At 37.8% G+C, this 13484-nt stretch overlaps 1 protein-coding gene across 1 annotated transcript in view; it reads right to left on the bottom strand.

Annotated features, from left to right (window-relative positions):
- The window catches only part of ELOVL4 (ELOVL fatty acid elongase 4), a 54183-nt gene that overhangs the window by 25954 nt on the left and 14745 nt on the right, over positions 1-13484 (bottom strand). Inside the window, exon 2 of the mRNA XM_058176011.1 lies at positions 539-726. Coding sequence (XP_058031994.1) covers positions 539-726 — 188 coding nt within the window. The remainder of the gene's footprint in view (positions 1-538; positions 727-13484) is intronic.

The following is a 13484-nucleotide window of genomic DNA, read 5'->3' as shown; positions in this document are numbered from 1 at the left end:
CCAGTTATGACTGCCCATCACAACCATAATTCATGACAGGTTGTAAAGTGGGTGAGTCATGTGACTGATGTGATTTTATTATCTTTTTTGCAGCAATCATTTAAGTGAGAATCAAAGGTTTGCTATGGCCATGGTTTTGCCAAAAATGGAAGAAAAGGCTGGTTTTCAGCAAAACCATTGTAATATGCAGTCATGTGACTGAGGGATGCTGTAAGTGACTGTAAAGCGGCTTAGTAGCCATTTGTCTGAAGTGCGGTAACATGATTGTGTGGGGTGGGGATCCCCTAGGTACGTCCATTGAAAGTTCGAATGGTGACTAAGCAAAAAGTCGTAAGCCGAGGACTACCTATAGCAAATCTGGCTGCAGTCCTAAATAGAACTCTCTTGCAATTAGACATATTGTACGCAGTGGCACTGACTTCTGAGAAAACAAGTATAAGACCGAACTTATATGTAGCTATCTTTATATATCTGTCTGTGCATTACAGGCCTATCTAATATGTGTCCTTATCCGTGTACACCATCAAAGCAGACGTACCTCTTTGAAAATATAGAAGTTAAGTAGGACCATTCCAAAGTTGTAAAAAATCAACAAAAAGCGAAACTGGAAAGGCTCCCTTGTCTTCATCCATTTAGGCCCAAGCCAAACAGCAAGGAGGTAAAATGTGCTTATTATCAAGGTTGGAAAAGGAGTTTGCATCAGAGGCCAATTTTCAACACGTTTATCTGGAAGGAAAACAGAAAGAATATGTCTGAGAATAATTGGCTTTTGCATCCTGTTTTAAAACAAATTTACATACATGGGGAGCCTGGAGTGTAATCATTTTAGCCAATCAGTAGCATTTTCCCTCTTTCTCCTAATTTTCGGTTTCCTCCCCTTTTTTGATGGGACAATAATTCTTTAGGCCAGGGGTCTCCAACCTTGGTCCCTTTAAGACTTGTGGACTTCAACTCCCAGAGTTCCTCAGCCAGCTTTGCTGGCTGAGGGACTCTGGGAGTTGAAGTCCACAAGTCTTAAAGGGACTTGTAGCCTGCTTTAGGCTATGTGTCGATTTTTGCTTCCTCTTTGAGGATTTATTTTTTCCCAAAGATGTTTGATACTCCTGCAAATTCAGGCTGCCTCTCTATGGGTTTTTGTTTTAGCAACAAAACAATGTTGCTTTGGAAAACTGATACTGACGTTCCAATGCTAAGTCACATGGACACAATTGCAAACTAAGAGTTTTATGCTTTTGATTACATTATAAATGTTACAAATGAATACCACAAATATTTAAGTGGCTTTATGACTTGTATTTGTAGTCGTTTTTTTAAACATTTAAACAAAGGCTTGGTGTGTAACATTTAATCCAAGGACCAATCATGTGAGCTGGTTTTATATCAGAGGTGGTTTCAGCAGGTTCTGACCAGTTCTGGAGAACCGGTAGTGGAAATTTTGAGTAGTTTGGAAAACTGGTAGTAAAAGTTCTGACTGGTCCTGCCCCCATCTATTCTCTGCCTCCCAATTCCCAGCTGATCGGGAGGAAATGGCGATTTTGCAGCATCCTTCCTCTGCCACGCCCACCAAGCCATACCCACAGAACCAATAGTAAAAAAATTTGAAACCCACCACTGGTTTATATGCATTGATATTTATACGTACAGATCATTTTAGAGAATTAACTCTGCTTTTGACATTAGAACTGCCATATTCTGTTGAACTGATGTGAGAGGAAAAAATATTTTCTTTTTCTATCGCATATATAGACCACTTTAAGAATACATATTGTGAGCTAAACTACATTTTTGCTTCCAGATATGTGAAATCAAGTGACATGGTATTTGTAGCCTAAACATGCATTACCATTTACATCAGTAAATTATTTGACAAGCCAACTGTCTTTTTTAAAAGTCCCACTGGTCAGTACAGAGCACAGGAAGTTCAAAAGACAGAGATCAGTTCATAAAACGTACATGCACATAATACCAAAGAATTTTATCTATGTGCTGATTGGCGGAGCCCCATCAAAGCTGACACTAGTCTGAACATAAAACAACTCAAAGAAGTAGTGCAAGATCAAAAGATGTAGATACACCTGGCTCACAGAATCGTCTACAGTCAGACATGAATGAATGGATAACTTCATCATCATCAATTGGTGGAGGGTGAAATGCCTGGAAGAACAGTCATTCTTCGACATTTCAGGGGTGAAATCCAGCAGGTTCTGACAGGTTCTAGAAAACCAGCAGCAGAAATTTTGAGCAGTTTGGAGAACCGGCAAATACCACCTCTGGCTGACCCCAGAGTGGGGACGGAATGGAGATTTCGCAATATCCTTCCCCCAGGAGTGGGGAGGGAATGGGAATTTTGCAGTACCCTTCCCCTGGAGTGGGGTGAAAATGAAGATTTTGCAGTATCCTTCCCTTGCCACGCCCACCAAGCCATACCACCAAGCCACCAAGCCATGCCCACAGAACCGATAGTAAAAAAAATTGGATTTCACCACTGCGACATTCCATTGGACTTGCTTAAAGAGGACTTCTTTTGACACATGTTTGAAACTAACTGTAGCAGGAGGGGACATAAATTCTGGGAGTATCCAGGAAGAAAAAGTTAAGGCTTGATTATGCTATGTGAGTTCTGGAGGAGGGTGGAGATTTGATAAGATTGATAACAGTTCACACAATCTAATTGGGATACAAGAATCAAAATTACTATAATTGAGAAAGAAGAAATGATAGATTGCGCTCAACAAATGTTGCTGGAAGAAAATGCTGTAGTCACCTCTCAAACAGAAATTGCTGTTAAATTCCGTGCAGCTGGGCAAGATCAAGGAACCATGAAAACAAGGATTGTTAAACTAGAGTCAATGTATAATAGGAATTCCCAGCCTAATTTAAAATGAATTAATTAAGGTGGAGTCTCTTTGAATTCTCTGAAACATTTCTTCCCTTGGGCTGAATTGTCATTCCGTAGATAGTGCCTGCTCTGTTTTATGATATTATTTCTGTCTCTTCTCTTCCTGTCCCACCCTCAATTTTTCACATTACGTCACCCATTGATAGATTAAAGAGGAATGGGAGAAAGTTGCAACCTTCTTTGATTCCCCTATGCAGCTGGGACTTTTTTTTAGATAAGCCTTTTAGCAGAAAAAACTTGTTACTTGAATATTGACTTTTCAAATGAAATTTACAAAACAATTCAGGATTATGCATATTACTTGACTAAAAGTATTTCTATAAACTGAGCTGAGGTCTGCATACAGATGTTACATACAGTTTTGATTGACTCTTTGGAAAATGTAAGTTGTATCTTTCTTTCAGTTGCAAAAGGGACCATTTTAAAGCTAATTTTGTTCAACTGACTACGTAGCTATCCTGATACACCTGATGATATCTAAAAGGAGCTGCTGAGGAAGAGGTATGTAAATTATAGTGACCAGACGTCCTGCTTTTGGTGGGACAGTCCCGCTTTTTAATAATTTGTCCCACGTCCCGTGTCAATTCCAAAAAGTCCCGATTTTTTTTGGTTTCACTCCCATTCTGAAAATTGGATGCGGCAACGCAAAAGGAGGAGGCGGAGAAGGGGGAGTGGCAGAGAAGGGGGCATGAGAGGGAGGAGAGACGGCGCTTGACTTCACCCGAGAGGAAGAGAAGAGCGGAGAGGAGAGCCCGAGCCTGCCTGGAAGAGCCGAGAGGAGAGCCGAGCCTGCCTGGAAGAGCGGAGAAGCAGCAGCCGCTCCTCCTCCTTCAGGCAGGTGGCAAGACTCAGCGCGCATGCACAGCCCCCCCCCGTCAATGGTGTCCCACTTTGCCATCGCTGAAATCTGGTCATTTTAATGTAAATATACTCGAAGTAATATAAATATGTATGAATGAAACACACAAAATTTCTTTATAATTGACATACACATACAATGGGACATACAATGGGACAGAATTGCTGGGGGAGGCCAATCTATGGTCCCTTGAAGTTTACACCAAGGCTCATGTGATATGATGTACTCAGTTCCAGAATTAGCTGAAGTCTGGTGGCTTCTTTGTTACAGCAATAGTTGTCTCTGCCATAAGTATTCCCAGGCTCCAAAGATAATAAGGAGAAATTAGGCATGTTGAAAACATATCAGCTATACATTTGGTACTATACAGTAAATTTTTGACCCATTAGAGTGGGTCCCATTAGAATTGTTTCCCATTAGAACGGGAAACAAAGACAGTAGTAACAACAACAACTGGCACTGAAACATAAAAAGAAGAATTATTTGCCTCCTTTGATTTCATCTGAAATAAGTCTGGCAATTTTCTCATCATAAATTTCTCCCCCTTCTGATCTCCATAGGATCGATCTGTCTAAATATAAGTTTGTCACTTGATATTTTCAGAAACCACAGAAGAAACTGCTTGCTTCCTTTATTCCCCAGCACAATATTAAAAATTCCTTCCTTTGGGGAGGCAGCAGAGGTGAAAAAAATGACAACTTGGATGAAGTAGAAAAGGAAATTGATGGACATAATTTGCACAGGCTGTTTTTCTTCCCTCGAACAGAAGAGCTCAAGTCCAAGGAATTATGTTAAGCAATTATCAACTGCTGCAGGCGCCGCATTACATAAGGAATATCCTGTCCACAGGGATTTGACAGATTTTGAGCACCTAAAAGCTACACAGATCCATCCAAAGCTATATAAGTTGGGACCACAATATTCTAAGGGCAAAATGGGAACCTGATTTAAGTTATCAGTGTCTCAGCAACAAAGGGAAAGAAAATGTACATTGTAATCTATTATTCTGTGTTCACAGCATTTGATAAAAAAATATATATCAGGTGCTGGTATTCAATCGTATTCATTTTGTGACTTCCTTTGCTGTCACAGATGATGATAAATGCTTCTAATCATCACTCAAGTCAACAGACATAGTCAAAACATAATTTTGACCTAGAGAACTCTTATAATGCGGGGGATATATTTGCACTTTACTTTTCTGTTGGCTAAACAAAGCAGCTTGTAAAGTTGAATTGAACTTGTTAGAGAAAAAATGAGAGTTCAGATATCCTATTCGTTTTGGAACTTAAAGCTTAATTATATAAATATTTACTAAGGAATAAATGCCAAGGTCAGTACTTATTCCAAGTACATGAATATAGGAATAAAGTCACATTTTGTGAATGGGTGGCTATATAAATATGATAAATGAATGAATAATGAGCCTTATTTCCTGGAAGTAAAGAACTCCTCTAAATACATTGATTTATCTTAGACTTTCCAAGAAGGCCCCCTTCTCCTTGTTGAACTGCAATTGTCATTACAATTTCTAGGGATTATTTCTGGAACTGCTAAATCAATTGAGTTTTCTTCAGTATTAGCTGACAGACACAGAGTTACTCAATCCAACATGTCAACACTGCAATTCTCTGTGCTTGCTGTTATTTTTTTCAAAGAATAGATTTCAATGGTTTCAAAGAAGCAGCTACATTACTGTCTATTTTAGTATCTTTATCACTTAGTTTCAAGGAAATTTTTCTTATATTTAGCATACCCATTTTAATGTAACATAGCAAAGTTGCTCTGTTCATATATTTTTTTAAAAAAATCTATAAATCTTAACTATAAATACTTTTAAATATAAGAGATATTAAAATAGAATTAGCATGGACTCTTTTGTTACATCTTCTTGCTCTCATCTGATAGAACTTTTTCCCAGGTATATATCAAACTTTTGTCATTGTTCCAGTTTCCTACAGTTATACTTTTTCCATAATTTTCCTTACTATATTTCTGTGCTAAATTTTTCTATTTTAGACAAAAATCAGCTGGGTATTGCATATTCAGTCATACATGTAGTCTTTGACCTATGATTGTAATAGAGCCTGACCATTATTGTCTCATATGTCATTATGGTTGTAAAACAGGTTGGTCATGTGATTGACCTGATTTTACGTCTTTTGTAAACATTGTTAAGCAAATGCAGTGGTCATTAAGGAAACCAATGGAAGTAAGTGCCAGTTTTTGGCAAAACTACCATAACACACAATCACAAGACACTGCATAAATCAAGGACTACCTGTAGAACTCAAGATGAACTAGTATCTTGAATCCCCTCGATGCAATAGGTAAATAGGCCTATAAGCTATAACAAAGCAACCAGACAGGAGGGAATCTCAATCCATTTGGTTTTAGTTTGAGGGATAAAACTGTGACATATCTGGTAACAGTTTGCACTATTTTTCAACAGGTGAAAAATAGATGGCATCTACTTTTTATAATTCTAATGCAGGTATGAGTGTATAGAGTTCTATTCTATGTTGCCATCCGAGTTTGGCTTCCTGTAGAAGCCAGCGTACATGCAGGCACAAGTCCAGTAGCTTCTTCAGTCACACACTACATGGGGATAATTGTTTCCTAATTGATGTATCAGCACGCCACATAGAGGAAAGAAGCATCTGACTCCCGATTGCATGGTAAGTTATGAATTATGACTAAAGAGTCTTTCTATTGCATCCCATGTGAGTGAGAATCAAATAGCTGCAGCTGGGATGGAAAGCCATTTTTTTCAAAAGTACTTTCTCTTTTGATATGATGTATCAAAACTGTGAAAAGACTATCTTCTTTTAAAAGATGTGATACTGAATATGTGACAAGGAACTTTTGTTTGATTTGACTGAGGAGGATGAAGCATCAATCCACAAATTTTATGTTTAAAACATTTGTGGAATATTATGTTGAAAATAAATTTTTAAATATTAATGTTTTAAAATGTCTTTAAACTGGATTTTTTAAAAAACTAGCATGCTTAATTTTATATGCTAAAATTATTTTAACACTAAATAATAACACTAAATACAATAAATAAAATATTGATAAAATATGTAACTAAAACTGATTTTGTGGGCACAAGTATGGTAATCATGAGAAAAATGAGGATCATTAGATTTACTTCCCCAGTTAAATTTCTGAATATAAAACATGTTTACAAAAACGTACAGAAGAACAGAAGCAAAGAGAGCCATGGACCCCCCCCCCTATGGAAACTCCTCTCTTTACCAACCAAGCAGAATCTCAAACAAGTCAAAATAATATTGGGAAAAGATAAGTAGAAAATAATTTTGTCCCCACAAAAATGGTATCATCTCCATGAATGGGGAAATGCTATTTCAAGTCGGCAAGTAGCATTTCTGAAAGACTGGTCTTCCTCCCTGTGCTTGAAAGGATGATCTCTGGTTTTATTGGAAAGATGTTTGACTCAGTTTCTCTCCTGGCACTCCATCATAACAATATGTGCCATATTTGGGGAAAAGAACCAAAATGCAGAGTTACCGGAAGGTCACCGTTAGGAACTTTGAAGGCAACAGAGATCTACCACCATGAGGGAGTGCAGGGAAAAAACCATTGGAAAGGGCTAACCATTCATTTGCTGTAAGGTCCACTAGGATTGAAGGGGTGTTGTGACCCAGGCCCAAGTAGGTAGTAAGAAACTCAGTCCATGAAAAAACAACAACAAACAACTTTATTTGAACAGCTGAGAATTACTTCATTCCCAGCGTTGTTTAACTCAAATTAAAACAAATTCCTCCAAACACAAATTCCTCAGTCCTATCGCAAACCTTGGTCCAATTAGGCAAACAGCCAAAGGCCTTTCTTGGCAAAAGTTCAGAAGTCACAAAAATAAATGCAAGACGAAATGAAGCAGAAGATGAAGCAGAAGACGAAGCTACCAATGTTGTTTTCCGGCAAAGCTCAAACACTGGTCTGTTTTAAGCCTTATGGGAGGGGCCAATCATCTCTTGGCCCTACTCCCGAGTCATCCTCTTTGCTTGAGCTGCTCTTGCCTTCTGGCAGCTCTTCTCATGCGTGCATTAGGAACAGGCTCCTCCTATTCCTCTGCCTCACTACTATCAGTTTCTGAAGGCTCTGGAGTCCGCACCTCACTTCCCGTTGGCCTCACCTCAGCCTCATCACTGTCCGACTCCATTGCCAGCTCCAGAGGCTGCTGACGGACCACAACAAATTGTAGATGAAATATCTTTTTCTTGATCTCATGTATTTTATTATTTGTATCTGTTTTTAGCCCCAAGAGTTATTGAGCAGAACTTAATATGATCACCCACATAGTTTTTTCCCCTAATAAATAAAAAAAAAATTACAAAGCCAAACAAAAATTTACAAAACCAAACAAATATGAAAACAGGGAAGGAATGAGTTTTTAAGCATTAACACATCATTAACTCAGAAGGTGAGTTACTGACTGACAAGCAAACTTTGATGGACTGTGCCTGCTCAATTCTTGGCTAGAATTGGTTGGTGTTTCTGGCAAATTGTATAAATTTACAAATTATAAACACACCTTTTGTCGTAGCACTCCTCAATTTGAGTAGATAAAACTGCTTGGGATCTTTTAAATTGAATTCAGAAGACTATGGAAAGACTGACTTTCTCGAAATGCATGTTGACTATGCCTCACTTCTAACATGGTAGTGGTTAGTCTAGAAGGCTTCATAATATCCAGTCTTACCCTAACTCTAACCCTTTGTATCACAGCTTCCACATGCTAGCCAAATCCTAATCACTTCCAAGCTTTTATCTGGCCTGATTGTAGTTCAAATATCTAAGTAGGGCCGGAAGTTTGGACATGAATCATGTAACATTTTTCACCTGATTTATCTTAATTCACTTCCCAATGGTTTACCACAACTATTTCTCAACACTAAATGCCAAGTGAAACATTCCATAGTTACTGTAATTGTTTATCTTTTGTATTTTTGTTATCTTTTTATAAAGTAAAATGAAAAATACAGAAAATTTATCCCCTGAATTACTTTTAATTTTCTAATTATTACTTTCTTTATGATAAATATCTTCCTCAGGTATACTGAAACTATTCTTTTGTTTGAAGCGATCCATTGTGTTCGGATTGCTTATCATGATAAACAATATTTCAGACTACACAAACAGGATGATGTTAAACATTGTCCCATTGAAAACTCCTGTTCAGTATGCCAGCCAGTGGATTTCATTCTTTCCTAAGCAACTTCAACCTATTACACTGGGCAGAACAGTTTTTTGTATTTACAGTATATAACATCAGAACTATGAGTGCCCCTAAACCAATAAGATTGTATATTGTAGTAATAATAAATTGTCTGTAACATTCAATTTATATTTTGTTAATCAGTGTTTGTTTATAATTAATTTGTTAAGGAATTCCAAAATCCATCTGACCTCTTTGAGATAAATGAAAAAAATAAAACTGATAAAACTGAAAGGGTCTTCTCAGTTGTAATCCTCCTGTATTTTTCCAGCTTTTTCCCTTTCATCCATTTAAAAAAATGGCAGAATAGTTAAACAATTTGGTTTGGCTGGTAGTGTTACCAGTTGTTTGGAAGCAGTATAATTTATTTATTTAATATTTATTTATTTATTTGTCACAACATTCAAGCATAAGCATGAAATAACTATACGATATATAAACATATATATATATATAATCATAAATATGTAATAACTATATGAAATTGGATACAATCAAAGGGAACATTAGGACAGGAATGATAGGCACGTAGGTGCTCTTATGTACAGACCTCTTAGGAATGGGGTGAGGTCAATAATAGATAGTCTTTGGTTGAAGCTTTGGGGATTTGGGGAAGAGACCACAGAGTCTGGTAGTGCATTCCAGGCATTAACAACTCTGTTTCTGAAGTCATATTTTCTGCAATCAAGATTGGAGCGGTTCACATTAAGCTTAAATCTATTATGTGCTCGTGTATTGTTGTGATTGAAGCTGAAGTAGTCTCTAACAGGAAGGACGTTGTAACAGATGATTCTATGAGTTAAACTCAGGTCGTGTCGAATAATGAGCCAAACAAAAGAAATAAAAACCTTAAGCTGAGGAAATTTAAGCATGGATATAGTTTTCCTAACCAAAAATTGAGAATTATTTCAACAATTGAGATAGTTTATAAGTTAAATAAATAAGTTAATAAAATAAATGCTGAATTCAGATGTTGCCTGTATTAGAGCTGGAAATTGCACCAGGCATATTTTTAAAAAATTCTAACTTGCGTATCACTCAAAAGTGAATATTTTAAAAATGCATTTGGCAAATATTAAATCAGTATTTGTTGATTCAATTTTAATTGAAGTAAATAAATTCCTAACCATAAACTTCTACTTGCTAATTCACGTGTGAAGCTTTACCAAGTATTAATAGCTATGGCTGCTATTTTTAGCACAAAGGCATTTACAGGGCCAATCTAGCACACCTTTTTATTCAATCAGCATGACCTCTTCTAATGTCTGCAGCTGAATAACTAAGAGGGAAACATTTACTGTAAATACATCCCTATAAGTAGAGTTTGCTTTTTTCAGGAACTGCTTTTTTTCAATTGTTGGGTTCTTCCCAGCAGATATTACAGGTCAATGCAGAAGTTCCCTGAGATTTTATAATACTATACAAATTCTGCTTACATTTTTTCCTATTCTTTACATTAATTTTGTAATTCCACTGGAAATTTGTAATAAAAAGATTATATCCAGATGACTCATGACAGTATTGCATTCATTTCACAGGAAGAAATAAATATTTGCTGTTAACTTTAACACAAAGTTTTACAAGTTTCAACTAGCACCCCCTAAATAATTTTACATGTATTTATAAGAACGTATTTTTTTACACTTCTGAACAATTGGGCCTAATATGCAGTAGCAGTAATAAATCTTCGCAATAAATTCTACATGATTATTATAACCTAAATAGCTCATTAGAGAAAAAAAAATCTCTTAATGATAAACATTTATGTGGTTGCCCCTCCATTTTGTTTTTAAAAGAACCAGTAAACTTAGCACTCGTGCCAATAAATACCTGTGATGTAATTTTATCTTGACACAGCTGCTCCCTGATCAATATTTTATTACGTATTTTATTTTATTATTTTATTTTGTAAGCGGCTACTGCAGAGAAGGTCTGCTACTGTGTCTACACTCTATGTACCTCAGAAAATACCAGCTCCCTCAACAGGTTATACTGATGATACTGAAGCAGATTCTTTATGGCAAGATATTGCCCAATTAATCTCATATTGCACTGTTTCTGGCATTTAGATGAATAACTAGAATTTTTAATTAGGCCTGGAATTCTACCAGTACTCCAGGCAATGATTTTAAAACAGGATTTCTGCACTGGTGGATTGACCAGATAGTCTTCTAGCCTTGTGTTTTATGCAGCTACAGCTTCTAAATTATCCCCAATGGCAGCCCCACACAGAGCATGTTGCAATAATCCAGATGAAAAGTGATTAAGTTTGAATAAGCTTTCATGTACTATTTAAATAGGAAGCCCAAGCTATGACCAGGGGGACCACTGTCCAACTTTGATCGTTGTTCCCTTTAAGATCCTACTTGGATTAGAATGTTCCAGAGACAATGTCTCATACCATACTTACTATTTTAGCAAATATGCATAGGAACAGATATGCATTTACAAGAGAAAGTTCATATTTTCTATATTGATCCAGAGTAACTAGTGTTGTTACGGTAACCAGAGTTGTTAGAGTGCCACATTATTTACTGATGAACAGTAGATCCCTCTATTGTTCTGTTGTTCATCTGTTAGAGGACAGCTAGTCCTTTAACAGATGAATTGAAATTGACAGCCATTGCAAGAGTTAATCTAAGCTGTTTTGCTATATCCAATTTCTCACAGCCTCCATGATAGAGCAGGACTTCCCTAGCATTTCTAGCTCAGCCCAGAGGGAAATCTACTGGTGGATGTCATTAGTATATTGATGACACTTTACCCTGATAGATCACCTCCACTATTGGTTTCATGTAGATGTTAAATGGCATATAAGACAGCTCTGAGTAACCAAGGACATGAGCACTTCTCCCAGCACCACAGGCCAGAATTGCCTGCTCATATAGCAGTAGGATAACTTTACTGTGAGACTTGTCTACTTACCTGCCTCTGGAACATTCTAATCCAAGTACGTGGAGCAGCAGTCAAAGCTGGGCAAAGGTCTCTCCTGGCTGTGGTTTGGCCTTCCTATTTAAATAGCAAGTGAAAACAAATGTCCCTCTCCCAATCCTTGAAAGAGGCCATGGAATTCCATGGTTGATGGTATTAAGCACCATGAAAAGGTCTAAAAGAATCAAAAGGGACCCGCCTAGGTCCTGATGTTAATGATATCTATCTAACTGATCAGTACTGTTTCAGCCTCCATGACTTGCTTGAAATTCTGAGTGAAATCCAGATAGGTTTTTTCATGTAGAACCCTCTATAGATGTATTCCAGTTTTACTCTTGAGAAATTCCAGCATCAAACCTGGAACCATTAAAATAAGCATGTATAGCTTTCTATAGGAAATACAAACTTCCTGCTGTAGGCAAATGCATATTTGCTGAAAATAAATTCTGAATTATTAATAATAATTATTTTATAATTATTAATACCATTTTACTGGATGAATACAGAATTATCCATATTCTCCCAGAGCAGTTTAGTTTACACAACATGCTAAACCAAAAGTAAGAAGGTAATGAGTGTGTGAACTCAATCTTCTTGCTAGAAATTTCATTCCAATGTAACACAAGACAATGGTGATTGAATCTAGCCCCATGTGTATATGAACACATCCTTGGTTCCAACTTGGCCTCAAAGAAAAAATCGGAAGCTTTGGTTCCATTAACCCACACTTTGTGAATTATCTCAGTGCAAAACAATGGTGACCACTCAATATAGTAAGAATAGTAAAAATAAAGCGATTGTTACGATGAAATTAGCTTGCTTCTAGTCATCAGACAAAAATAAAAACATTCACATTCTTTTTTATGGATGTGCTAGATAATGAAATATGTTCAGGAGCCTGAGGTTTGCTGCAGCTTGTTCTTAAACACTTAATGTTTAAATCATACCCACAAATATACATGGTATAGTGAGGAAAGATGGGGAGAAACAGGCTCAAGCTCAATCCCTCCAAGACAGAGTGGCTGTGGATGCCGGCATCCCGGTACAGTCAGCTAAATCCGCGGCTGACCATCGGTGGCGAGTCATTGGCCCCGATGGAGAGGGTCCGCAACTTAGGCGTCCTCCTGGATGAACGGCTGTCTCTAGAAGATCATTTGACGGCCGTCTCCAGGAGAGCGTTCTACCAGGTTCGCCTGGTACGCCAGTTGCGCCCCTTTCTGGACCGGGATGCCCTATGCACGGTCACTCACGCACTCGTGACGTCTCGCCTGGATTACTGCAATGCTCTCTACATGGGGCTCCCCTTGAGGTGCACTCGGAGGCTTCAGTTAGTCCAGAATGCAGCTGCGCGGGTGATAGATGGAGCCCCCCGTGGCCCCCGCATAACACCTATCCTGCGCAGACTGCACTGGCTACCTGTGGCCTTCCGGGTGCGCTTCAAGGTTTTGGTGACCACCTTTAAATCGCTCCATGGCATAGGGCCGGGTTATTTACGGGACCGCCTACTGCTACCGAATACCTCTCACCGACCCGTGCGCTCTCATAGAGAG

The sequence above is a fragment of the Ahaetulla prasina genome, chromosome 1 (assembly GCF_028640845.1).
Source record: "Ahaetulla prasina isolate Xishuangbanna chromosome 1, ASM2864084v1, whole genome shotgun sequence".
In the NCBI taxonomy this organism is placed as follows: Eukaryota; Metazoa; Chordata; class Lepidosauria; order Squamata; family Colubridae; genus Ahaetulla; species Ahaetulla prasina.
The sequence above is the reverse complement of the archived record's forward strand: the minus strand, read 5'-3'. Positions and strand labels throughout refer to the sequence as shown.